Genomic DNA, 27,242 nt, shown 5'->3' on the forward strand with positions numbered 1-27,242 from the left:
AGGTGTTGTGGCAGGGTTTTGTGCAGGTTAGTGAACAGACCCTCGCTACAGCAGAGAGCAAGGTGAGAGTCCTGTCCCCACCTCCCTGCCCCTCAGAGAGCCGCCAGCGGCTGCAGGGCAGGCTCCAACGCGAGGACCAGACCTCTGCGCCAGCCTCAAAGTAGCACGTTATTTTTGTAGGGACGCTTCTGTAAGGCTGCTGAGGTCTGATGCAAAGCCCACGGGTGCCTTTGGGTTGGCTCTCCGAGCCGAGGAGACCCCCAGTGGAAACCTTGCTTGGCTTCGAGCTGGTCTCGCCCAGGGGCAGAGCGTGGCCTCTGAGCCGCGAGAGCCCCCTGTGCTCCCCCTTTCTCGGCTCCTGGCAGAGCAGCGGCTCCCTGGGGACGTGCTCTCGGGTGGCAGGAGGACACCGGAGCCCCCGCTGACCTCCCCTCTGACGGAGGAGAGCACCTGCCCTGTGTCGCTTCGTAGCGACCTGCTGTAGGGCTGGGTGTTTACATCACTGCTCCAAAACAGCTCCCAGCATCCAAACAGCAACAGCAGAGGAAAACACCCCAGGGTGGTGAGGAGCTGCTGGGGGGGCCGGGAGCAGGGCTGGGCTTGCAGGGCGCAGCTGAGCCAGCCCCACGTGAAACAGCTCGGAAATGGGTCTTGGGGGGAGTTCCCTGTGATCCCTGCAGGAGAGTAGCTCCTGCTTTGCTCCCAGCTGGGGTCCCAAAGGTGCCACCAGTAGCAAGGGCACCTCAACAAGGGGCTACGTGTGTCTGCCAGCCGGCGGGTGAGGCTCCAGCAGCACAAAGGACATTTCCAGCCTGGGGCTGGCTCAGGGCGAGGGAGGGACCCAGCCTGGCTGCCTGGCCTGGGGGTGGCTGTCCCGGTGTCACCGTGCCACGGCTGCAGCTCCCGTCTAGCACCGCTGCCCGAGAAGAGACGGGAGAATAAAACAGCAGCAACTAAATGAGGATGGTCTAAAGTGTTTTGAGATGCAGAGGGGAAAACCTGCACTGTTGGCACCTGTGCAGGAGGGGAAAGGATGGGTGCGGCACGAGAGATGCTGTCAGCTCTCTGCAGGTCCTCAGCAGTTTTTGTTGGTCTTCAGTTGCTTTTTCTTTAGTGTCCAAGGCAAGGCCAGTTTCACTCCAGATCTCCCACAGATACAAATTTAATCCTTTAGTATGAGAAGGGCCCTGCACGGGGGAGGGAGGGACGGACCCTGTCAGGGTGAGGCTCAGTACTGCTGAGCTTACCTTGGAGCTGCGGACAAGGCAGCCCTGGCTCTCTCGAGGCTCGGCCTCCGCTTTTATTAATGACAGCATGTCCACCTTGCCTCGAGTCCATGCTGGGCTTGGAGAGGTTCAGAGCTGAGGCTGCAGCTTGCAGGCTAGCCAAGGGTAATAATATCTTTGTGCCTGTAATTAGTTCCTAATTAGCATAGCTTTAATATGAGACAGAGTTGCTCTCCCCTTAGAGTGTGCTGCCTTTTACGAGAGGCTGAGTAATTGCCTCTGCGGCCATTCGGCAGCGGCAATCAGCCCGGCTGCCTGCGCGGGGACCCCGCAGCTGCTCACAGGCTCCGGCTCGGGCATCCTCCCTGCGCTTGTTTTAATGGAGCGATAACTGCAAAGGACATGTCTCCTGGCCCAGCAATACACCCGACATAAAAACGAGATTGCTTCAATTAACACATGCATTAAAATTACATTCGATATCCAGCAGGGCAGGCTTCTGCAAAGGAGAAAGGTGCGCGTCGGTGATGTGCTGCAGCAGCCGGACACCCGTGCTGGGCTCCCTGGGGCCATGGGGCAAAACCCGTGTGCTCGGTCCTGCCTCTGACTGAGCCCAAGGGACCACCCCAGCATGGTCCCAGCCCCCTCCTGCCAGCTCAATAATGATTAGATTTAAAGCCTGATGTGTCTGGGGATTGTATACTGGCTGTGCTTCTGTGGTCGGGGCCCTTGGGAGCGATGCGCTGTAGCGCGTGAAGGTGAGAATAAGGCATTTCGAGACTCGCTGCTTGCCCGTGCTACCCTGTGGCAGGCACGGCGAGGGGGAGCTGGCTTGGAGACCTGCCCTGCCCATCTGCTCTTGGAAAAGGGGAGAGGAAATGCCAAGACCAGCCCAGCTTGGGGGATGGCAGAAGGGCCATGGTTTAGGAGGCACAGTGGTGTTGGGTTGATGGTTGGACTTAATGATCTTAGAGGTCTTGTCCAACCTTAATGATTCTATAAGGGAGAAGCAGATGCTGGGAACCAGCATGTTCCTGCCGCTGGGATGGTCTGTGATGCTGAGCTGTGGCCCATGAACACCCTGTCCTGTGATGCTGAGCCCTTTCCAGACGTGCGGGAGAGCCAGCTGGTGCGTGCAGCGATCACCCCTGGCTTGCTGAAAGGCAAGAGGTGCTTCAGCCCTGGGACGCCTCTGGGCTGCGTCCCCTGTACCCCTGTCCCAGGAGAGCCAGGGGAGTTGGTGGTAAGCTGAGCAGGGACCACGGCCCAGGTGAGATGGGGAAGGCAGCAGCCGGGTCCGGATCTGCACCAGCATCCCCAGCTGTGACCGCAGCCCCAGGTCTGGGCTGGCCCTTCCTTTCTCTGCTGCCCCCTTAAACAGCACCTAAAGCCACTGAAATCCTCCATCTCTCACCAGGGGCACTTCATCAAGCGCAAGCTCTCCACAACCCCACAGCAGCGATGTTTAAGGATAACCTATAGCTCAGCTGCTGGGCTGAGGGGATGCGATCAGGGATGACAGGGCGGCGGGGGGAGGACGGGAGTGTGTTCCCTGCGGCTGAGCAAGGCACCCTGGCTGGAAAGGGCGCCCAGTCCCCCCCAGCCCTGTATGTTTTACTCCCAGCCTGTCCTTTCCCCTGGCCTCCAGCTGCTCCAGGGCCATCATGGTGCAGGCGACGCTGAGCAGAGCTGAATCGTGGCCGGGGGATGTTTCATCCCACTGCTGGAAGGCAGCGAGGTATTTCAGGGGAATTTACACCTTGAGTGTTTGATTTTTCTATTGCATTTTGCTGAGATTGGCCAATGGATTCGGAAGTTGTTGGTGGGGGCCGCACTGCGGCTGGCCTTGCAGAGCACCCGGGTCAGCTTTTTTTCCTTCAGAAACCAAGCTTTAAAAACAAACAAACAAACAAAAAATACAAACAAAAAAAACCCACAACAAACAAACAAACAAAAACAAAACAAAACAAAAAAATACCCCACACTTTCCTGGACTAAGATACCAGCATAAAGCAGAGTGAAGTCAGGGCTTGGGAATCAGGGTCTTTGTTTCATGCTTGTCTTTAATCTCAGCCTCTGGCCCTGACCATCAGTTCAATCCCTCTGGTCTTCATGAGCCTGTTTTTCTCCCCTCCAGTTAGTGAGAATTACCACATCCATCAATCGTTATCTCAACAGCGAGATTTTCTTCCCAACCTCCCGCCGTTTTGCTGCAAAGCCCTCCCAGTGCCTTCCCCATCGCAGCCGGCAGGGCCCCAGTCGTGGGCACTGGCTTGCTCACGTCCTCAGGTCGTTGTTGGGGACTGGGGGATCGGAGCGGGCACCACCCCCTGCTTGTCCTGGGGGTTGCTCGGACTGCGTGTGCTGCGTGATCAGGATGGGTTCTGTCTTCTTGGGTTGCATGGGGCTGGCACAGCATGTCCAGAGCACGCCTGCCCTCAGCGTGTGCCGGAGAGGACACTGGGCAAAGGGTGTTTGGAGGGGGTCTGGAGGGGGCTGGGGGGGCACACGCTGTCCTTGACTCACTGGAGGAGACAATTCGGCCCTGGCAGGAAGCTCCCTGGGATTTTTCCATTCCCCTACTGGTCCCAAAGCGCGGGGTGTCGTTTTTCTCTGCGCGATGCTGCTGGCAGGGCTGGGGCTGGGTGGCTGCGGGCTCTGCTCTTTGGGCATACCCTGGTCTTGCTCCGTGCCCTGCCACCCTTGGTATAAATAGCTTTGCTTTGCCAAATCCCTTTAGCTCAGCGGTTCAGTCTGTCCCGCAGCATCCCGGCTCCTCTCGCCACCTCCCTCCACCGATTGCAGCCCCTCTGCCCCATCCTCCCCTGCATCACCCCGCTGTGTTTTCCCCACTCAGGGAGCAAAGAGCCAGTGGATTTCATTGCTGGGAGCTCTGTGAAGCTGGTGTCTGTCCTGCTCCCACCGCCAGCCCCCGCCCTCTGCCTGCCGGGGAGCAGCTGGGCTCCCCGCCTTGCAGGGAGGTGATAAACACTGGGGGCCAAGCCGGGGTGGCTTTTGCAGGCAGTCTGGTGGAAAACAGACTGGAAAAAAGCAACACTTGTTTTCCTGGAGAGATGATTGCACAATAGAGCCGGAGTATGGCCACGCTTACATGGCCAGCCCCTTCTCCCTCCATCCTCTTGCACACGGGGTTTTGTTTTCCTTTAACGCCCAAGGGTGTCTCTCCCCCCTTTGAAGCTCAGCTGTCAGCTGGACATACCAGGCGCTTGCCAGCAGCGGCAGTCAGGTGATGGCCCAAATGTCCACGGGCTCCCCCTGCTCCCTCATTTCTCATTCTCGAGCCGCAACAAGAAGCAGCGAGAAACCCAGCCCAGGGATCACCCCGAGGCCACGCTCGCCGCCGAGCCCAGAGCAGCCACATACAGCAGCAGGTGAGGTCCAGGGGCGCTTCTGCATCAGCACCGGCCGCCTTCCGGGGCAGGATGAGTACGGGCAGGAGGAACAAGCACTTGATTTTGGAGAGCATGTGGGATATTTTAGGAAGGCTCCGAGCACAGCCGTGGCTTGCAGGGAGGGATGGGGGTAAGGGGTGAGGCAGCACCCGGAGGGCTGGTGCGAACCTCTGGAGCAGCCCAGGGTCTGGGGAAAATGGGCCTGGTGCCTTTCGGTTCTCTGTTGCGCTCCTGGCATCGCCAGAAAGTGCGGTGATGCTCGGCAAAAGGGTGGATGGTGTTTGGTGGTGTGAAAGGCAGAGATCAGGCAGGGCGGCGAGGGGACCCGTGCCTTTCCCACGGACGCGGCGGCACCGTATCCCCCCATCCCGTGGCACCGCTGGCTTCCTACCACAGTCCAAAGGCACGTTCCTGCGTCCCACCAGGAAGCCCAGCCCCGCCACTGCCCCACGCCGTCTCCTGATGCCCATGCCAGCCACGGGGGTGGGCAGGGGGCTGTCGGCAGCCTGCCAGCCCCAGACAATGCAACTCCCATCCCTCCCCATCGATCCTGCTGCTCCCCGCAAAGCAACCAAATAAATCCTTCAGTGCAGCAAACTGAATCTTTGCATCTTCTTCATGAGGGATGTGGGGACCCGACATCAACTTTACGAACATAATTTTCCTTCAGGAAAGGAAACGTAAGATAAAAGAGCGGAGGGTTTCTGCACGTAAGGATTTATGGCAGGACGGTTAGAGCTGGGTTTCTTGCGAGTTGCTGCCCTGCAACTATTTCTGACTTTGGCTGTGGTCAAGGGAAGAGCAGCAAAGGCAGATTTGAAGGTTCATTGAGGGTTGCAGCTTCCTTCCTGCCCATGCAAACAGCCCAGGTCTGCTTCGAGCCCTGCCAGGATGGGTGCTGAGCTGGAACCGGTAGGGTTTTCCTCATGGCCAAGGCGTTGTGGAGTTTGGAGGCACGAGGCCGTAAGGCTGAAGGGAAATGGGGCATTAGGGCTTTGCCCACACCTCGTTCTCAGGGGCTAGTGCTGGGTGCAGGGACTGGCTTTGAATCCAGGTTAGCTCAGGTACCAAGAGCTACAGACATGCAGATGTCTTCGAATTAACAGCTATATTATTTTCTTGCCTTTTAATAAAGAAAAAAAAAAAATTAGCAGCACCCTGCAGGGCTTGAAACCAACTTTGCAGCAGGGTTTGGGATGCTGCGGGGAGCTGGGTGCCCCCAGAGGTGAAGGTGCTGCCTGCAGTACACAACACTAAGAGCGTGGTCCCGTGCTGACAGAACACTTGTTTTTAAAGTGATTTTGCTTTTTAATATTCCAGACTATTCCTGCAAAGAGGACCCCAGGTGCTTACAAGGCTTTCCGCTAGGGCCAGGCTGGCTGCGTTCTGCCCCCAGCATGTCAGAGCCAGAGCCACAGCGTTTCTCCTTTGGATGGGGTGGAGTAGGAAGTAATTACGGATTAGATTATTTAATCTGCTTGATTTCTTTTGCCCGTGTTTAGAGCTGGGAAAAACTAACCTGTTTAGCTCAGATTCTTTTGACGTTTAGCCCTAAATGAGAGCAGGGCGGGGGGTACCTGGCAGCCAGTGCCCCTGGGAGCCCTGGCTTGGGCTCCCGGCAGAGCCCCGGTCTGGCTGGCGCCGATCACCCCGGCAGGGCCCCGGTACGTGCCCGCGATCGCTGCAAACGCAAGGCCGTGTCGGGCCAGTGGTGCGGCCGTGAGGCACTGGAAGGGAAGCTGGTGTGTTCTGGCAGTCACTGGGGAGAAGAGCCAGAGAGGTGCAGGTTTGCCGATGCTTTGAAGTGTCTCTTTTTTATTTCTGGAAAGGGGAGCTCTCTATACAGAGGAGCATTTTCCTTCCCCAATATTTTCTGACTCATCTTCATCTGCAGTGCCTGGGATACCTTTTTATGTTGGTTTTTTTTTTTTAAGCTAGAGGAAAAATATTCAAGGTTTCTGGTTTTGTTTTTGAGGATACAGATTTATCTGTAATTCCATGTATTTTTAGCAACGTAAATATCTTCTGGCATTCGCGATAACTTGAGCCGGCAGAAGTGATTTATTTCAAGAGTGTCTTGTTTCAGAGGAGCTCAGAGCAGCTCAGTAAGTGTTTGCGGTAACATTTATCGGCTCCGAATGGACGAGCTGCCTCAGAACAAAAACTAAATGAAAAGAGCCCCTTTCTCTTACTGCAAATCTTGCTCTGACTTTTGCTTAAGAGAAAACAGTAAGAGCCTTATCAATTTGTGGGGCTTTTTTCCCCCAACTCTCTTCACAATGCCAAGGTTGCCAGAATTGTAAGTGTGTTATGTCAACCGAGTTTCAGCCTTGGTCTGTCTCTGAAGCAATAAATACGGATTGAAATCATGTTGCACTCCCTGCTCCAAAGAGGTGTTATGACAAATCCGCTTGCTTTTTGCTTTTCTCCTTTTTTTAAGGAGGGGAGGAGAGGGAAAAAACCCAAAACACAACAAACCTACAGCTTTCAAGGGAGAAATCCTCTTTAAAAGTTGCCGCAACTTAACAAAATGCTAAATGCTTTTGTTAACTTCTAGAAAGGCTCTGAAGAGCTGCTTTCTTCCCCGGCTGAAAAGCACTCATCTAAGTGGCCTGGCTTTGTTCCCTCCTCGGTGGTACAGGCTGGTAATTGTAGAGTAGAAATTCCTCTCCAAAGAGTGCGGTGATGAAAGAATAGAGAAATGGAGGGGGGGAAACCCACCTTGGGGGAAGGTAAAGGAGCTGCTCAGTGTGTTTTGGAGGTAGGAGTGTTTCCTCTTGCCCTTCTCTGCCTTCAACCCACTTCATCCCACTCCTCCAGGCGAAAAACAAAACAGGCACCTGCGCCGAGTGCTTGTTTCTTGGGTGGTTTAATTGCAGCAGGAGGAGCGTGAAGGGGAGATTTAAGCAGCAGAGCTTTGGCTTTTTGTTGCAGGATGAGGAATAAGCTGCATTTTAGTGGTTAAAGCTCCGAGGTTGGGCTGTAAGTGCTAGCACTGGAGGAAAGGCTGAGCCTGCCCTCCTTGCAGAGGCCTGGGAGCAGCCTGGCAGCTGGCTGCCCGTGATGGGAAATTCCAGGTTTATTCCTGGCGTGAGCAGGGAGGTACCACCCTCCCTCTGCTATTCGGTGTCTCCTGGTCAAGGAGGTGCTGCCCCGGACCTGGCAAGGCTTGGGACTGGCAGAGGTGGGGTCGCACACACCCAGCAACACATCCTGGAGGCTTTGGTAGAGAGAAGGACCTTCCAAAGACATTATTATCTACTGCACTGGGTGAAAACTGGATCCAAAACTCCCACGTTGGAGGAGCAAGGAGAAGGTGACCCATGGTAAGAGGGGTGGGCAAACCAGGGCTCTGCACGCCCCTTTTGAGGGCTGCAGGAACATGGACCGGTCCTCAAAGGGATGATTTATTTTCTTTTTTTCCCCTACCCCTTTTAGTTTGGGGTCTGGAGCATCTTCCTCTGATTTTGCTGCCTTGATGGTATGAAGCCAGACTGCTTCTCCAGTGTAAACACCAGCTCAGCTGCCTTTTTGTCTTCTTCAGTGGCTGTGGGATTCCCCCAGAGCAAGACACATCCATGGGCTCATTGCAAAGAATAAAATGAAGGGGCGGGTGTTGTTGGGTGCTTGCAAGAGGAATCGGGGCAGTACAGCACAGATGTGGTCCATGCCTGTGCTTTTCCTACCTTACTGATTCAGAGCCAGGACTTGTTGCTGTCAAAATCAAGGAGGAATTTCCCGCAGGGACTAGAATCAGGACGGACCTGTTGTTGGTGCTCCCTTGGGCTTCAGCAGAGGGCAGGGCTGGAGAGCTCGGGGGAGCTGGCGCTTGGGTGCGAACCATCTCGGTGCTGGTTTGACACATCCCCGTGCCACATGTTAGCACGGTGGAGGAAACGCTCCTGTTAATGCTCTGGTGTTAAATGACAGGGAATGGCCCAAACTGAGGTTTCTTTAGAAGGTGCAGAAGACACTGTTAACCCCATCAGCAGCATTAAGAGGCAAGGGACTGCCCAAGGAGGTGAGCTTGCAGAGGCTTTATTAATAAACCTCCTTTGCAAGGAATGTCCTAGCTTGGGAAGGACTAAGACCATCATTAACACTGTCTCATAAGGCAAACTGGGGCTGTTTCACAGCAAGGGGTGTCATTAATACAGTATATTAATAACCTGGCATTACCGGTCCAAGGAATGCCCTGATCCAGCTGGTTTAACGAGGCCGCCACATTAACCTGATAGCTCTTCTCGATCATTCTCCTCTGCTTCTTTTGCCCCCAACCAGACTAAATTGGGTCTTTTCTGGACTCTGCATTTCAGGCTGGGGCTCCCTGCCAGCCCCTGGGTACCTAAAGATCTCATCCCACCCGGCTGCACCCTCGATGCCCCGCGGCGGGGCGGGCTGCGGGGGCACGCGAGGCCAGCCTGGGCTCCCAGCCCTGCCAGGATGCCGGCGCAGATGGTGGCTTTGCGGTGGCTCGTCCCCCTTTCTCACGCTCTCCCGCACCCTCTGTTTTGCAGACGCCGTCGGTGAGAACCCAGAGCCGGTGGTAACTGGCCCAGCGCAGAATGTGTCAAACCCCGCTTCTGATCCCCCATCGCTGCTGCTAAAGGGGAGCGAGCCCCCCTCCGCCTTTCGCCCAGCGCCATGGTGGGGCAGAGCCCCCTGGACCCCAGCGAGAGCAGGACCGCCATCCTCCTGGAGCCCTTCGTCCACCAGGTGGGCGGCCACGTGAGCGTGATGAAGTACGATGAGCACACCGTCTGCAAGCCCTTGGTCTCGCAGGAGCTGAGCTTCTACGAGTCGCTGCCCTTGGCCATGAGGCAGTTCACGCCCCAGTACAAAGGTAAGGGGAGGTGCTGGGGAAGGAGCTCCGGGCTGGCACCAGGATTAGTCCTGAGACCGGGATCGGGGCTAGCGGCAGCGCGGGAGGTACCGGCCGCCTCGGTCAGGCCGGGTCTGAGCTGCGGAGCCCCATCGCTTGTGCGGGTTTTGTTAGGCAAGGATGCTTCCCAGGTGAGAGTGTGCACAGGAGCAGGTCTGTGAGACTGGGAGGGTTTCCTGGGTCTCTGTGGCTGGGGGCGTCTCTGATGTCTAATCAGGGTTGAGGGCTGGCTGATGGCACCAGGAGATCCTCCCTTCTGCCCATCACTTTGCTGCCACGGTCGGCCTTGGTAACAGAGGGGAATCTCGTTACGTCAAATAGGGCTGAAATTGGTCTGTCCTTGAAGGGGACGGACATGAGAAGGTGCAGGCTGAGAGGGTGAACGTGATCCCATCCCAGGGAGCTGAGAGCCTGGGCAGTGCAGGAGTGGGACAGAGAGGGTAAGAAAAAACACAGAACACGGGGCAGGAATAGGATGGAGTTTCCCAACAGCGTTTGTTTTGAGGATTTTGCAGGTCATGGTCCCAGATAAGTTGGTCTGATGGCATGTGACTGGTGGCACTGAATAGGTGCAGGAAAGCAGGGACCAGGAGAGTCTCGATCAAAACAGTTTTCCCAAGATCTGACACATTATGGGCTCTGTTCAGTAGACCTTTGAATTAGCATCCCCTGATCAGAAAGGTTTTCTGCACCAGGAGCAGAGCTAAGGGTGCCTTTGTACCAAGTGCATGGCTCCATTGCCCCAGGACTTGGTTTTAGAGGTGGAAGTTTGTGTCAGAGGCAGAAATGTCGGTGAGGGCAAGGAAAGGGTCAGGGCTGGCACTAGCATGAGCTGGGGGAGAGATGGTCCTTGGGGGGACCATCAGCATGAAATACCAAGCCTGAAAAAACAGTTGGGGGACGTATCAAGCATCGCTTTTGCTGAGTGCTCTGCTTTAGCCAAGCCCTGCTCCCCGCAGCGCTCCAGCAAGCACTGGTCCCTGGAAAACCAGAGGCACGGACCACTTAAAAATCAAATCCAGGCAGGTGTCTTGCCATGCCACAAGCAAGACCTTCCCAAGACGGGGAAGGGCCTTCTGCCTGCCCCTCCACGTGGTGCCCCCCATCACTGCCCAGCCCCCTCGGCAGTTTCCCTGTCCCTATCTCTCTTCACCCTGAACCACATTCGCAGCCGAATATCTCAGCTCAGCTATTGAAAATCAACACTTAGTGTCTGGGTGGGGGGCGGGGTGTCCTAGCATTTTTTTTAAAGCCACCCTCCCTCCCTCCTTTTCTTATTCCTTCTCTATTTCTGCTTTTACTGCCAGACTTGTGCTGCTCATAAAGCTCCTGACCCTGGATTTTTGTGAGAGGCGAGAAGCTCAGCTGTCACGTAAAAACTTAAAATATCTTTTGGTCCTTCAGCGTTACAGAAAAGAGCTCGACGTGTCAGCCACAGTTTCGATGCGCTTCCAATCCAATCTCTCCCTTTCCCAGAAAGTCAGGGGCCTTTGTAGATTTATGGGACAATATTAAAAAGATGCTTAAGAATGAAAACAAGCCTTCCTCTAAGCAATTTTCTTTAGCAGGGGCCGGGGTTTGGTGCTAGAGAGCTGGGCCCTGCCCTGTCTCTCTGTAATGAAGATGTAAAGCAGCCTCAGCTTATCAGTTCAGGGGTGGCCTGGTTATTGCTACCTTTTAATCTGCTTTTTCTCTTCTATTGCAAGTCCCAGTGAGTTTTGCGATGAGGGGTAATTAAATAGCAATTCTTCTCCAATTTGGCATTGGGTGCACGCATTTTTTTATAACTTATAACTGTCCCAGCCCTGAATGCCAGGCGAATTAAGGAGCTGGAACATTTTCCCATGAGGGTGATGGGGAGAGATGAGCATCAGGGGGAATAATCCTGAGGTCTTCATCATCCAGTCACACGTGTCCATGTTCCTCATCTCTATTCTTAGGCTGCGGGGGGACGGCTCGAGGACCATTATGTAATGATGACATTATGTGCAACATTGATCAAATGTCATCATTCAAATCTATCACCAAGTTGGCTGCTTAAAAAATGTCTACCACTCACGTAACAATTTTGGGCAGGGTGGTGACCTTGGGATCAGCTTCCCCCCCCCGCCCCCGATCCCTTGCAAACCTCTGCCTGCCCCAAGCTGAGCTTGCAAGGTGATGCTGGACTTGTTTTCAAGCCCAGTTCTGCTCAGATTCCTATTGCACGTGGCAGTAAATAAATGCACTTGTAAATTTAAAAATAAATCCATGAGGATGGAGCTACATAGCAAACCGCTCCTGAGGATTGCTGGGATGCCACTAGCATGGTGACAGCACCTGTAAATACCCGCTGGCTGCCTCGCCGGCGCGGGACAGGAGGGGGATCGCAGCTTTGGTGGCACTAAAAGGCCAGCAAAGACAAGGACCGAAATACCCCTTTGCTCCCAATAGGCGTTTTCTGATTGCAGCAGAAGAGAAGGTTGGTAGCCGCGTGTCACAGATTTGTTTTGCACGCGGGGGTCGCGTGCAGCACATACGCAAAGCCCGTACGGAAGCGCACCGGGAGACAAAAGTAATTTTCAGGCTGAGACGTAGGTTTATGAAGGCAGAGTTTCCAGCTGGAAGGAGCGAGAGGATCACATTCCCTTGCAATTTAACGGCTCATCCTTGCCTTTGAAAATCTCCCCATTAATTTTCATATTAATGTAAGATACTTAAGAACTCTTAGTTTCGTGCTATATATAACATTTTTAGGGCCAGATTGTCAGCACTATGTAAATCAGCACAGCTCCATTGACTTGCAGATATGTAACTGGGACAGTTTTTAAGGTTACAGGCTGCTATAGCGCCGTAACTGAAGCGTAGCGCTAGATTTGGAATTGAGGACTCCGTTCGCCTCACAGTGACTTTTAAAAAATACAAAGGCTTTGATTTAGGCAAAAGATACAAAGGCTTTTTTTTCCTGCCTACCTCCCCTGAAAATTTAGAGCGGGCATCCAAGCTGATAGGAATTTCGCTTGCTCTCAGTTATCTGTAATATGGATTTTTTTATGAATGGGACTCAGCGAAAGACCGGGTGGGTAACGCTGGCACCTGAGGAAGACAGCGCTCCCTGTGCTCACCACAACCATGAGCAAAGGACTAAGATAGCTAAAAATATTCCTTACCCCCTAATTTAGGCTTCCATCCCCCCAGCTCCCTTAGAAAAGCAGCCTGTGTGTATTCCTCCCCCATTTCAGTGCAAGAATTAGCTGATTTAACTGAGCGTGCCACGACACGCTGTTCGGATTAATGCTGATTTTACAGCAAAAGGGAAGAGAAATGGCTGTGGTACCTGAGCAGAGGGGCCGGGCAGAGGGCGGGAGGGAAACGCATCCAAATACAGCTGGAGCTGCAGGGTTATGGGGTGCGGGACCTGGGGAGGGATGGGCACCCCGAGTCTAGCGGAGGTGGCTGCAGACACGCAGGGCTCCTGCAATTCAGGCGGTGAAAACCTCCCTCAGTCAGCAAAACTCAGCAGGCAGGACTCTGCGCGCACACAGAGAGGGCGAATCCTTGTGTCTGTTTACTTACTATAATCTCACTTTAAATGGAGGGAAGGGAGTTTGCATATTTATTTGCTTTGCTAGATTTGCTTGGGAAAACAGAGCTCCCTTGTTTGTTAAGCTGCCGAAAAGCATTTCCCCGCAGTGCCCGACAGACCAAGTGAGGGTACCCTGGGGACAGCTGGATAAAACCCAGCTTCGCGTCTTGCTAATGGGGGGTATCTTTCTAGTGACAAGTTTTGCTGGTCCAACAGCCTTGACCGTCCTCTTTTGGCTCTGCCTTACTGCAGCTAGACTTGAAAGCAGCAGGGTACGGCTCATGCGGCTGGCACCCCCTCTGAGACCCAAAGGGCGATGCTCTAAAAATGCCTCTGCTGCTTTGAGAGGCTCAGACAGCCCTGACCAGAGGGCTGCAGGAGCAGGACTGCGGTTACCAGCCTTCCCCAGAAAGGTCAGAGCTGTCTGGTATGTGAACCATGGCCATTCCTGCTCTGGCATTTGAGACACGGAGGCAGCCGTCCCCATGCCAGGGACGGGCTGAGGCTGGGCTAAATACGTGATGGACTGAATGGCATTTGAGCCCTGTGATTCCTGTTAGAGTCAGGGAAAATTGCAATGCTAAAAGACGCAATGTTTAAGCACTTACGGTGGAAACTAATAATCCCCGTTCACGGTCATGCCCCTCCTTGTGCACGAACACCAGACTTAGGAGGGTCAGGTGTCCCCCGCCAGCTGCTTGGGTGCTGGTCCTTGGTGCTTGGGGAAGGACGCGACCGTGACGATGTACGGGCATCACGAATGCAGGCAGCGCTGCCAGTCCAGAGCACATGCCTCTGCCCGTGCTCGGGGCGGCTCTCCAGTTAAAGGAAGCAGTTGGCTTCCTTTGGTTGTCTTTGGAAAATTCCTGGTCCCCAACCCTCCCTTTGCTTCCTGCCAATGAAAAGCATTTCTAACCTTGGCATTGTCTTAAAAAGTGAAACCTAAGTCCCTTGTTATAAATAAGCCAGGGGCTCCGGGTCCAACGCAGGGGTCTTTGCTGGGCCACTTGCAGCAGAGCAGAGCCTGGAGGGACAGAGGACAAAGGAACATGATGTTCAGAGGAGGCAGGTTCCAAGCCGAGCCTTGAAAGGAGGGATCATTAGAAAAGCCTGTGGCTGTTTTCCAGGGTCTCAGACTAATGCTGTTTATTGGGCCTCAAATCAGAGTGGGATCAGCGTGAGAAGCCACTAAAATACAAGGAGGCGGCTGCCCTGCTAAGCGCCAGCCCTCTCAGGAAGGCTGGACCACCTCGGGCTGGTGCTGATGGTGACCAAGCCTGTATGGTAGCCCATGGGCTGATCTCATTCTGGTTTGGTTTTCTCCCTTTTTGTCCAGGCGTTGTTTCTGTGCACCTCAAAAAGGACAGCCTCGGCAACCTGACCCTGATCGCCAGCCCCAGCCTGCAGGCGGAGAGCTGTGGCCGGCTGGATAACGCCATCGGCGACCCCTCGGTGACGATATGGCACAAATGCAAGTGGGCTGCCAGCACCGGCACTGGCAGCGAGCACGCGTTCGTCAAGTGGAGTCACACACAGCTCACCAAGACCTTCAAAGACAGGTGAGGGTCTGCTGCTCCCTGCAAATGTCCTCCTGATCCTTGCCTGATGCCTTGGGTAGGGTCTAACTGGGCTGGTTTTGGTGGCACAACTCTTGGTTTAAGGCAAAGTGAGCAAAAGCAACGCTCAGCCAAGGTGAAGAAAAGCAAAGCCCCTCTTGTTGGCTTCATGGTTCATCCCTTCCCCGGCTTGTGGATGGAACGGGGCAGATTTGGCCATCGCTGAGATGCTCTTGCTCAAATATATGCCTCAAATTCTGCTTTAAGCCTGTTTCCTCGGAGTGCAGCGTGCTCCAAAAGGAGGAGAGGCCCCAAGGGAACCGCCACCAAGCACACAGCACGTAACGGCCTTCTGCGGGTAACCAGCCAGAAGTAGCAGCCTCGAGGTGGTTTTGATCCTGTCCTAGTCCCAGGGGAGAGCTGTCTCTGAAAGGCATTGCAGCGCTTGCAAGCACACCCCGACCTCAGGGCTTGCAGAAGCTTTCCACAAGACATCTTTCATCTCAAACTGGTTCAGAAAAGGCCTAGGTCAGCTATGACTGAAGGGTGCAATATTGCTGCCGTGAAACCGCTGCCCTCGGCGTGATGGGAGTTGTTTTTTGGATGAGTGAGACCAAGGGGTGACCCTCCAAGGAGAACAAATCTCCTCGTTGCTCCCTCCCTGCTCAGAGCCAGCCCCGCTAAGCCAAGAATCATTCCCGTTCTTGGACAATTTGCCTCTGTTGGGCCCATTACATAGATAAATAGAGATTCCTGGTCATCGGCGCTATGAATGGCGCTTTTCATAGGAGCCAAGCACACTTTGAAATCATAATGAAAGAAATTACTGGCACCCAGCAACAACTGGCTTTCTGAAAACTACTTTTACGGAGTAACAAACGATCTCCACAGGTTGGACATGATGAAAATGTTTCCTTTCAGAGTCCCTGAAAATTTACCTTATCAAGTTTGAGGCTCTACAAAAGAGGAAGGGAGGGAATATTCTCTTCTGGAGCTTATAAACCAAACGTGTTCTTTTGTGTATTTTGTTTAGCTGCCCAGGGAAGGTGCTATTGAGGACAGACCTTCAGTACCACACAGATTCACTTTTGGAAGATGCAAACCGAAACCAGCCAGAAAGAAACAGCTACAACCCCTGGGGACTGCACTGTCACAGGCAGCACCTGAACCGCATGTCCTCCAAGCATAATGAGAACAAACTTCATCGTATCCTTTTTCCTCTCTCCCCTCCAGCGTAGTCTTGGCTAACGCTCATCATCGATGTATGTGTTATTGCAGGCAGTATGCAGAGTACGCATCCCTCCTCTGCCCAGTCCCTGGGAAAATACCGAATATACAGAATATAATTGCTCTGTTTTCTTCTCCCACTGTTCAGTTGCACTAGATGATCACTGTAGGTCCACTCCAACTGAAATACTCTATTCTATCCTAAAAAAATAAAAGAAAAAAAGAAACTATTTCCCATGACGGGTATTCAGTGTAAGTCAAGGATCCCCTTGGCATACATTTAAAAACACAACTATACAGGAATTAGCAGCTGCCTCGCCTTTTATTTTCCTATTACACTTCATTACCCACCAGTCATGTGAGTAATAGTTTAACAACTTCCCCCACACCCACTGGAGTGAGCCCGGCACTGAGGCAAGGTGTCGGATTGACAGCCCAGGGCTATCGTGTCACTAGAGAATGGAGCTGTTGGTGCTTTAATTGGTAGGACTGTACTACAGTAAATTAACTGAAATTGGCAGCAAGGAGCCTATAGCAATGACGCATTGGTAAAATTGGCTCAGAAAGTCTCATTACAGTTGTGAGCTATTATGGAGAGCATCAGCAGTTGCTCTGATTTAAGACCTCTTTCAATTAGAATTTAAAAGTATTGGGTTTCCCTTAACGCGTGTTCAGAGTTTCTATTGCTTGAAAATGTGGTATCAAAATACAGCTATCCCTGCATCCTGGACTTAAAGATGGGAACCCGGCAGCACGGCGATGATGCCTCGGAGGAGAAGAAAGCCCGGCACATCAAGAAGTGTGAACAAAGCACCTCTGCCTCTCTGGGCGTTCGCATCTGCGGGATGCAGGTAAGATGAAGCCTCGGTCCTTTTGGTGCGTGCCAGACACATGGCTTGAGACCAAGCTGGAAATCTAAAGGGGCTCTTTCCTTTGTTGGTGTAAGTTGAAGCAGTTTAATTCCCGTCTCCCTCCAAATACTGGCTGTAAGAACTGGCCGCTCGGCTGTGTGCCCTATCCTCAAAGAGGAGAGGACACTTAGGGAAGAGTATAGAGTATGGCACATACAGGGTAACCCTTGCCCATGTCCCCTCTTTGACTTCACATTTGGCTGCTTTCACAAGCGCCAGCTGCATGTGCACCACCCCACACCACTGCCACCAGCATGAGCAGCTGGAACCAGTTTACCCCAGCTGAGAATCTGCCTGTACATGAACACAGATTCCTCTCGTGCTCAGCTCTTGGCCGCTGCACAAAAACGAAAACCAAAAAAGCATCCCTTGCCCCGCTCAAGCCTTTGCAGGGCTGTCTCATCCTGTCGCCACAAGAGCGAGGGGTTTGTTTTGTGCTAAATATTACGGTTCCTCTTGCTCAAAATCGCTGCCCTTCTCCCTAGAATCCGCAACCACACATTTGTTTCACTCGCGCTTCTCAAGCAGGTTTCAAATCATTGTTCTGCTGTGCCTGAAGGATAATTATGACAATGGTGATTATAAAGCACGTATATAGCAGCGTAAACACTCGGTGTCAAAACCAGCGTCCCTTTCTGGTCTCTGACATCCTTCGCTTGAGCACATTATCCTTTAAATTACAACTGGCATGTGAGCTAATTCTGAACTTCCTCATTTCTTACTCGGTGTTACCAGAGCGTCACATACAAATTTCTGTCTACATCTTGTCTCCCTGTGTTTAAGAAAGCAAGACTATTGCTCCCCGTGCATTACGTATTGCGAGAAGGCACAAAGCTGGGGTATTCCTGTACTGCTGCAACCTCCTACCACAGCCAGAGGGAAAATGCTGTAAATCACTAGTGACAGGGCTATGACTTAGAGCTATCTGGGTTTCACAGAGGGGTAATTTATAGCCATACAACAAGCATCTACACTAGTGGTTTAAATTGAATAGTTTAAATCTCCAGAAAAGACAGGAGGTGGGATTCAGTGAGAAGCCTGCAGTACACTGCCGACGTTGCTGGACTGCAGAGGACCTGCGTCCCATTCCTCAGCTTGGGTCTGAACTTTTTAGATTAGGGTGAAATCCAGAGCTTTGGAAAAACTTTACAACTGAACCTGGATTGTTGCTCTCTTTCCTCAAGGTTTACCAAGCGGACACTGGCCATTTTCTCTGCAAGGATAAGTATTACGGCAGGAAACTCTCACCGGAGGGATTCAGGCAAACCTTGCGCCAGTTCCTGTGCAACGGTAACCACCTCCGAACAGATCTCCTGGAGCCCATCATCCTGCGGCTAAAAGCTCTGCTTTCTGTCATTAGGAAGCAGAGCTCTTACAGGTTCTACTCCAGCTCACTTCTCATCATTTATGATGGACAGGAGCACAAGGAGAACATGGCACCCTTGGATAACCACCTTCACTTCCAAAAAACAAACTGCACCACGTCACAGGGCACTCATCACTCCAGAGTTGACGTCCGCATGATAGACTTTGCCCACACCACTTTTAAAGGCTCCAAATGCAATCACACCACTTACGACGGGCCAGACCACGGCTATATTTTTGGCCTGGAGAATCTCATCAAAATCCTTCAGAATATCTCAGAAGGAAAATGACAAATCCTGCAAAATAGTCTGGATTTATTAGTGACCGATAGCCCTGAAAAGTACCACGCTGGGTCAGTTGTATGGGACCCTCACAGCTGCTGGACGTCACATGCTCGGTTTGGAATGAGAGCATGGGCAGCTTGCTAGGAAAGTGCAAAAAACGCTACGTGCTATTACTGAACTCAAGCGTAAAAAGCAAAGAGCTGAAAGAACCCGTTCTCTCTGCAATCAATCAGAAGATTTATTTTCCTTTCTTGTTTTACTGCTGTCCTTGATTTATTTGTGAGCCAAAAGAAAGCATTACTTGAAAGAGTCTTAATGATAAAATAGGACCTGCTCACCTCTACACTCACGAAGCCGAGCAGGCTAAGGAGATATTGTGCATTTGAGTGAGACTATTAAAATGAGCTGGCAGGTCTGAACAGATTGCAGCGTGACTTTCAACTCATGCTCAACGCCACGGGCTGAACGCAAAGACACAAGCAGGAGAGAAAAAAAAACCCGCACACCCTGACATTCACGCTCCACGTGCCCAGCGCTGCGAGACGGTCTGGTGTTCTCCGTACAGCGCGGGCGTACGAGATGCTGCAGGGGTTCTGCGCTGCTTAAGGTGTAAAAGCACGGGGACCTCAGACCAAGAACTGGACCTTGCAAAGGTTTAATATCCCTGCAGGATTATAACAGGGCATGTTTCAGAAACTTTCTAAGCAAGGGGCTCCGTAGGGGCTGGAAGTATGGGAATGCGACGATTCTGTCAGGTATCAGTCACAAAAAACATTCACATCAAGGTATTTTTGCTTAAAAAAATTTAAAAATTAAAAAAAAGTATAAGATTGAGTCAGGGACTAGACATTAAAGGTCACCCAGAAATTCTTTGATACAAATATTGTGTGTGTGTTTGGAAGAGAGAATAACAAAAGACTCAGAATAATGTTTACAGCTTTTGTGGACAGATTTTGTTATTACGGAACAAACATAATTCCTTCCTGCACGGTGTGGGAAACCTGAAAGAGAAGTCTTTACACAAGGAATAGAGGTACAGGACCCCATTACTGGGGAGTGGGGATATAAATAAAATTGTCTAAGTAACTCTCACCTGTTGCCCATCTCTTTTTCATTTCCACAGTGCCCTTACATTATGTTATCTTTTGTTTAGGGCTGTTATGTTTTGGAGAGAGCCGTTATTTCCACAGGTTTAACCACCAGATCTCAAGAGAGATCCCTTCACTTGTATTTTACTGCATACAGCTGGTGAATTGCTACAATTTATAGGTGGAAAATTTAAGTCGTCTGGCCCAGTTGCATGTTTTACTTGGCCTAAAGTCCATATGGGAAGACCTCATTATTTACTGGATATTGTTCAGTGTTGCATATTTCTTGCCCAGAAACTCAACTGAGTATAAAAAAAAGCCACAAACATCGCTTTGGTAGTGAAAGGCTTGAGTCATGGATTGCCTTGGCTCACACGCGTGCAGGGGTGGTCCTGTGATCAGCGCTAATTGTGGCCGGTAACAGCTCTGCTGACGGGGTTTACACAGACCCACCTCAGCACGTGCATTGCTGCTGGGCCTCTTGCTGGATGCGCGCACCGGGACGTCAGCTCTGAGCGTGGGGAAGGATGAAGAAGGGTTTAAGCATGACCCCAGCAGCTGAGCACGAGCCAGGCCCCCTCGTCAGCAGAGCCGAACGCCCGCCTTGGCCGCACGCCTCACCTGCCGCTGCTCCTGGGAAGAAAACAGCAACCTGTTGCTTACATAGTGATCGAAAGCATCCTGCTCCCTCCCCTTTTGCCCCTTATATATACAACCCTTATATATGAGCACATAACTGTCAAGTATTTAACCGTTTGCCTGCTGACAGGAGGGGCTCTAAGGCAGCATTCAACCTTAGGTACTCCACGTAGAGGAAGGGGTAAAAAAAAGGTAAGACTTTCTAGGTTTTAAACCGGCCAGAAGCCAAGCACTGAAGTAGCTATTGAGTGCTGTGCTGCTGGCTGCCTGTCCCGGGTGTTTGCAGCGCCGCAGGAGCAAGATCCCTTTGCCAGCAGCATGAAACATGAGGGTTGGCAGTGTGGGCAGCAATCCAGCAAACGAACGGGCACAGCCAGGCTGCTCATCACCTGCCTTTCCCAAACCCAGGGCGGGCCGTCAGCCCACCGGGGTGCTCGGGGCGCAGAGTCGCTCCCTCAGCCTCGTTCCTCTCGCGGCCTGGGCCTGCGGGGCCGCGCCCGGCCGTTCTCCCAGCCGCCACCGAAGGCGCCCCCGGGCATGGGGAGGGGGGTAAGGGGGATGGGGCAGCGCTGAGGGGCAGCGCCAACTCCCGCCCGCGCCCCGGAGCCGCACCGCGCATGCGCGGCCCCGCCGGGCCCCTCCGCCCTGCCGTAGGTCACGTGGGCCCCTCCCATGGCCGACGCCGCCGGCAGCGATGGCGGCCACCAGGTACCGGCGGTTCCTGAAGCTCTGCGAGGAGTGGCCGGTGGAGGAGACGAAGCGGCAGCGGGATTTGGGCGGTTTCCTACGGCAGCGGGTGGCGCAGGCCTTCCGTGAGGGGGAAAACACGCAGGTGAGGGCGCGGGGGCGGCCCGCTCGGGGCGGGGCCTGAGCGGTTTAGCGGTCAATGGGGCGGCTGCGGCGCTTTTGGGGCACAAACCCGGGGAGTTTGGCGCTGTCGCGGGGTTTCTTCCCGTCTCGGTGCTCGCTCGGTTGCAGTTGAGGAGAAGGATGTGCTTGTGGGGCGCCGGTGTTTTCCCGAAAAGCGGGTTCGTTCGCCCGGGTGTGCAAAACGCTCAACTCCACGCAGAGCGGGGGTATTTTATTCATTTAGTTTTTGTGCAAAGGTGGGTGCTCGGCGGTAACTCCCCAAAGCTAGCGCCCCGCACCGAGACACTACGAGGTATTTATACAGTTAAATGCGTCAGTTACAGCCAATATTCACAACCCCCCACTAATAATTGTTTAGTTTCTTTCTCATTTCACCTTAAAGGTATTTAAAGCTCCCTTTAAATGTACCACACATGCTCAGAGAGTCAGGGGCTTATTTGAGTAGGGGGTTTTCTGGCCTATGGGAGTGGTTTTTAGTATTATAATAAGGGTAGTTCACCTAAAAGGCACTTAGTTTTAGTTCATATCAACATCCCAATCACTTGTCCTCCTTGACTGTACGCTTTATCACCCAGCTTTTGGTGTCTTCTGAAGCGGGATGTTCTCTTTTATCAGTCTCTCAGTTCTTCTTCAAGGATATAGTAATAAAATAAATGCTTCCCTCTCTCTCACCTCCCTTCTCTGGCCGCCGCATTCTGTGTTGCCAGGTTCACATGGTTCATTGTTCTTACTAAGCAGAAAATTCCATCTTCTTTGGGATATCACTGGTAGTGAAACGGGCTTTCCCTGGGTCTCCGCAGAGCTTCCCTTGGGGCCCAGGACAGGCCAGTGTGTGAACACGCCGCTCGCCTTTGAAACACAGGCCTGAGTCAGCCCCAGTCAGCCACGTCGCTTCTTCCTCGCATAGGACAAGCTGTGGTGTATCCCCAGTTCTTGCACCGTTTATACTACGTGCTTCGGAGGACCCATTCCCAGGGTTATGGAAGCGGGATACAAAACACTGAATTTGCCAGCATTGTGCTGGAATCTAGTTAATTAGTGCATTTTGCTTACCGTGATGAGTAGTCAGGGGTCAGGTTAGGAAAGCTAAAGCCCTCATAGAATTAAATCTGGCCAGAGACCTCAAAGGCAACAAGAAAAGCTTCTGTAGGTATGTCGGTGATAAAAGGAAGGCTAGGGAAAATGTGGGCATTGGCCCTCTCTGGAAGGAAGTGGGAGACTTGGTTACTTGGGATATGGAGAAGGCTGAGGTACTCAACGGCTTTTTTGCCTCATTCTTCACTGGTAAGTGCGCAAGACATGCCACCTGAGTCCCAGAAGGCAAAGACAGGGACTGGGAGAATGAAAAGCCACCCACTGTAGGAGAAGATCAGGTTCGAGACTATCTAAGGAACCTGGAGTTGCACAAGTCCATGGGACCTGGTGAGATATATCCACAGGTCCTGAGGGTACTGGTGGGTGAAGTTGCTAAGCCACTGTCCGTCATATTTGAGAAGTTGTGGCAGTCCGGTGAAGTTCCCACTGACTGAAAAAGGGGAAACATAATCCCTGTTTTGAAAAAAGGAAAAAAGGAAGACCCAGGGAACTACAGACCAGTCAGTCTCACATCTGTGCCTGGCAAGATCATGGAGCAGATCCTCCTGGAAACTGTACTAAGGCACAGGGAAAATAAGGAGTGATTGGTGACAGCCAATGTGGCTTCACTAAGGGCAAATCGTACTTCACAAATTTGGTGACCTTCTACGATGGGGATACAGCATTAGTGGATAAGGGAAGAGCAACTGGCATCGTCTGTGTGGACTTGTGCAAAGCATTTGACACTGTCCCACATGACATCCTTGTCTCTAAATTGGACACACATGGATTTGATGGACGGACCACTCGGTGGATAAGGACTTGGCCGGATGGTCGCACTCAAAGACTTGTGATCAATGGCTTGATGTCCAAGTGGAGACCAGTGACGAGGGGTGTTCCTCAGGGGTTGGAACTGGGACTGGTGCTGTTTAACATCTTTGTCAGCAACATGGACAGCAAGATCAAGCGCACTCCCAGCAAGTTTGCTGATGACACAGAGCTGTGTGGTGCGGTTGACATGCTGGAGGATAGGGATGCTATCCAGAAGCACCTTGACAGTCTGGAGTGGTGGGCCCATGTGAAACTCATGAAGTTCAACAAGGCCAAGTGCAAGGTCCTGCACAGGGGTTGGGGCAATCCCCAGCACAAATACAGGCTGGGTGGAGAATGGATTGAGGGCAGTCCCGAGGAGGACTTGGGGGTGTGGGTTGGTGAGAAGCTCAGCATGACCCAGCAACGTGCACTTGCAGCCCAGAAAGCCAACCGTATCCTGGGCTGCATCAGAAGAAGCACGGCTAGCAGGTCAAGGGAGGTGATTAACCCCCTCTACCCCTCTCTCATGAGACCCCACCTGCAGTACTGTGTCCAGCTCTGGAGCCCCTAACATAAGAGGGGACATGGACCTGTTGGAGTGAGTCCAGAGGAGGCCACAAAGACAGTCCTCCGAAGACAGGGCTGGAGCACCTCTCCTGTGAAGACAGGCTGAGAGAGTTGGAGTTGTTCAGCCTGGCGACGAGGAGGCTACAGGGAGACTTTAGAGCAGCCTCCCAGTACCTGAAAAGGCCTGCAAGAAAGCTGGAGAGGGACTTTTTACAAGGGCATGTAGTGATAGGACAAGGGGTGATGGCTTTAAACTGGAAGAGGGTAGATTTAGGTTAGATACAGGGAAGAAATTCTTCACTCTGAGGGTGGTGAGGCACTGGAACAGGTTGCCCAGAGAAGTTGTGGATGCCCCATCCCTGGCAGGCTGGATGGGGCTTTGAGCCACCTGGTCTGGTGGAAGGTGTCCCTGCCCGTGGTAGGGGGGTTGGAACGAGATGATCTTTAAGGTCCCAAACCGTTCTGTGATCCTGTGGTTCTATGATAGGATGATAGTGCGATGCAGTGTGGAATATGTAGTGAAATGCAGCATTGCCTGGCAGTGTTAGGATGCAGCAGTTATAAAATCAGATTCCAGCTACAGCTGTAATTGTGTTGCAGGTTAGGCTTTGGTGCTGAAATAAATCAGAGAAGCTAATGCTTGACTTGGGCTGCAGACCTTTATAGGCTTGGAGGTGGTGCTGTGGAATGTAAATGTGCCCTTTCTTAGCATAAAAACATTGTTCCAGCTATGCGTTTTCTACTTCAAGGGGCCATTATAGGCACCTAATTCTGTATTGGTCACCAGAATAGTCTGCAGCAGAGATTTCAGAAAGTGCTTATTGCTTTTTCATATGCTCAGGACAGCTGAATATGCTGCACCAATTGGATACAAGATCCCAAAGCTGCCACTCATCTTGAAAATCTAAATTGATGCCTGCAGCACTGATGTCAATTTGTATGTATAAAGGCTTAATACAGCAAAGGGAAATGTACTGGCAGGCAGCAGGAGGAATGTGTGAGAAAAGAACTGGAACCATAAAGGAGGCTTTATCAGTCTAATGTCTGTTTTATTCACGTGGAGTAAGATTTGCTGATTTTACGGGGAGGGAGGAACTGTTTCTGCTACCCATTTAATAGCTATTTCTGCTTATCATTACTAAAACATTAGCAGGGACATTTGAAATGTGACCGCAGATAGGTTAAGCTGAAGATCACCTGCAGTGCGATGGTGCTTACTCTTGACAGTCTGTCTGTCCCTATATCCTCTCTCCTGCAGCTGCCATTACCTACTGAATAAGGAGAGCCTTTCCTTAGTTCTCCTAGTTTGTGCAGAGGAGGCATTACCCGCCCTGTGCTGAACCTGTGCCAGTGTCCCAAGGACAGATGAGCCGTGTCATTTTATCCTGACGTGTATCTGTGGATACTATTCTTGTTCATGTATCCGTTTTAATCATTTATGTTTGATGTCATCGAGCAGTAATGCAGCGTTCTGGTTGAGTTGGCCCTCATCGTAAAATAGGAAAACAAGATGATGTGCCATCCATGCTGCTAAATAGATGGCTCTGCAAGGCAGATGCACCTGTCCGAGGCACCTAGCAGAGGTTTAGGTATTAGCGAAATCTTTCCAACTTACTCGACCAAAATAGAAATCCATTTACCCTTCACAAGCTGTTCAGTGGCTTTCATGCTGCTTTTTCCTAATCAATTATAAACTATTTTTAGTCTGCACTGGGATTTTCTAACTTCCACCCTAGTGCGTCTTCCTATTTGAGATATCCTATCCTACTTCAGAATAAAACGGGCAGCAAAACAGGCCTTTGAGCAAGAAGTCTCGCAGATTTCATGGCAGAGGCCAATAAACATGAGAAGAAAACTGTCCAGCAATGTTCGCATTAACTGTGTATCCACAGTTGATCTGTCACATCTTTTGGGCAGAGTTTAAGGTAAATCCTGCAAATCATGTGCCTTGTTATTCTTGTAGGCCAAGCTGGTGAGAAGTGGAAGGGAAAGAAAACAATCTGCATTCTGGAGCAGCGTAATAGGGGTCACCAGCATCTTACATTGCACTGAGTAGTCACCTGAGCTGCTCCTTGACTGTCCTTCTCACAAGCCTTGAAACGAGGTGGTTTTTGCTATGGAGGTTTAAAATAAGACTTGTGTGATACTTTTACCCCTTTCCAGATTGCTGACCCTGAGACCTGTGACCAAATGTACGAGAGCTTAGTCAGAATCCACACCAACTACTACAAAAACAAGGTGAGCTTTGGCATTAGCCATCATCCTTCTTCTGGGGGGTGAGTCACCACCTACTGCAGTTGGCTGCCTCGTCTCAGCAGGGTTTCTGGGAATGTGTAGCAGACAAACGAGCGGTCAGGTGGGTGCAGCATTACCTGGTGCCTTTGGTCACTCTGGGAAAGCTGCAAACATCTTGGCCTCCGTGACATCTATGAACAATGCAGGTTCTTGGTATCTAGGAACAGAATTCTTAGAGCCTGTCCGAAAACGAGCTCAGACGTGACTCTGTGCTGACATTTGTAGCTGTTTTAATGCAGTAGATTAACATATTTTTCTCTCTCCTTAACTGCTCACTTTTGAAGTATCCACGCCTGAAAGAAACAAGCTTCACTGGACTGACAGTAGAAGATTGCAGGATGATACTAGCAACAGGTACCACTACTGTGCTTGATTTGCGAATAAGTCAGCGCAGGAGATGAAGTACGTTCTAGTCTTTCTGGTATTCACTGCATCGCTTACTTCTACTAAACACCTGTGACTAAAAGACAGACTGGGACTGCCATGCAAGTATATTAGGATGTTTAATGAAGAGTAAATTCAGGAATAATCGAGGAGATCTTCAGTAATCTATCAGGGGGGAAAAAAAAAAGATGGTATTTTGCACTGGGCAGGAACAGCAAAGGGTTTGCAAGGGCTCTTTGAGCTCAGATAGCAGAAGCTATGTGAAAGCAATGCACATTGGCTACATCATTCCAAAAATTCTCAGCTTCTGTTTCATCAGGTTCAAATTCCCTTCAGTATTTCTCCTTCTGTATTAGACTTAGAGAAAACAGGGTATGACGGTGCAGAAATACTCTCAGCTAGCTCATTTATTAAGTGCGATGTAGGAAGCTAGTGTGGTTTTGTTCTGCTCCAGTTCCTAACTTTGATTGCAGTGCGTGGAAACCGAATATTAGCTGTTAGTGATAAGGGACTCCCTGCAAAATTGATTGGAAGGGAAAACAAACCTGCCTCAGGCCCTGAAATAGAAATTCATTAAGATGAAAAGTCACAAAAGGAAAATACATGTAAGGCAAAGCTTTTATAAGAGGGCTTTCATTCCTTTGCTTTTCTTCCGCTTTCCCCATCTCTTTCCCCTCTCCTTTTGCAGACGTTCTGAAACAGATGGAAGACATGAAAAAAGGGACATGGAGAAAACTGCGAGAAAAGTTTTATGCCAAGAAACCTGAAGAGGACTCAAAGTGATAGGCTAACTCCCAGATTTTCCACTGTATGTATGTATGCCTAAAGCACTGTGTGTTGCCATGATGAATAAAACCATTTATTCCTCTTAGCAACAGCATTTTTGTTCAGACCTACACCTCACACCCTTCACTTTTAGTACCCCCTCTCTTTTTTCCTGAAAAATCTAGGACATAGCTTAGCATATGGAGCAATGTAGTGTAGAAGAAAGAACTTTGTGTTCTTTCTCTGTTAGACCAGATCCTTTGTGTTACGAGAAATGGAACAACCAGGAGATGCACACAGCGAGTAGGTACAACCGTG

At 51.5% G+C, this 27,242-nt stretch overlaps 2 protein-coding genes across 3 annotated transcripts; both read left to right on the forward strand.

Annotated features, from left to right (window-relative positions):
- The first annotated feature begins 4,456 nt into the window (after nt 1-4,456).
- On the forward strand, nt 4,457-19,521 carry IP6K3 (inositol hexakisphosphate kinase 3). Of its 2 annotated transcripts, none has more exons than XM_064472418.1 (6): nt 4,457-4,618; nt 9,157-9,482; nt 14,423-14,645; nt 15,676-15,848; nt 16,545-16,720; nt 17,965-19,521. In XM_064472418.1, exons 2-6 carry the CDS (start codon nt 9,284-9,286, stop codon nt 18,433-18,435), a joined length of 1,242 nt encoding a protein of 413 aa, XP_064328488.1. In that variant the 5' UTR covers nt 4,457-4,618; nt 9,157-9,283; the 3' UTR covers nt 18,436-19,521. The 2 variants fall into 2 exon arrangements, with proteins under 2 accessions (XP_064328488.1, XP_064328489.1); XM_064472419.1 differs by lacking the exon at nt 4,457-4,618 and adding an exon at nt 7,807-7,965.
- A 1,273-nt stretch (nt 19,522-20,794) lies between these two features.
- LOC104053102 (ubiquinol-cytochrome c reductase complex assembly factor 2) lies at nt 20,795-27,030 on the forward strand. The gene is made up of 4 exons (XM_064472402.1): nt 20,795-20,988; nt 25,644-25,718; nt 26,060-26,129; nt 26,848-27,030. The coding sequence occupies exons 1-4, from the start codon at nt 20,851-20,853 to the stop codon at nt 26,940-26,942; spliced, it is 378 nt and encodes a 125-aa protein (XP_064328472.1). The 5' UTR covers nt 20,795-20,850; the 3' UTR covers nt 26,943-27,030.
- The last annotated feature ends 212 nt before the right edge of the window (nt 27,031-27,242 follow it).

This window comes from Phalacrocorax carbo, chromosome 23 (genome assembly GCF_963921805.1).
Source record: "Phalacrocorax carbo chromosome 23, bPhaCar2.1, whole genome shotgun sequence".
Lineage (NCBI taxonomy): Eukaryota > Metazoa > Chordata > Aves > Suliformes > Phalacrocoracidae > Phalacrocorax > Phalacrocorax carbo.

Coding starts and splice junctions, on each gene's coding strand:
- LOC104053102 (XM_064472402.1), top strand. CDS start 20,851: ATGGCGGCCACCAGGTACCGGCGGTTCCTGAAGCTCTGCGAGGAGTGG. Junction 25,719..26,059: donor CCAACTACTACAAAAACAAG/GTGAGCTTTGGC, acceptor TCACTTTTGAAG/TATCCACGCCTGAAAGAAAC. Junction 26,130..26,847: donor CAGGATGATACTAGCAACAG/GTACCACTACTG, acceptor CTCCTTTTGCAG/ACGTTCTGAAACAGATGGAA.
- IP6K3 (XM_064472418.1), top strand. CDS start 9,284: ATGGTGGGGCAGAGCCCCCTGGACCCCAGCGAGAGCAGGACCGCCATC. Junction 9,483..14,422: donor GTTCACGCCCCAGTACAAAG/GTAAGGGGAGGT, acceptor CTTTTTGTCCAG/GCGTTGTTTCTGTGCACCTC. Junction 16,721..17,964: donor TTCGCATCTGCGGGATGCAG/GTAAGATGAAGC, acceptor TCTTTCCTCAAG/GTTTACCAAGCGGACACTGG.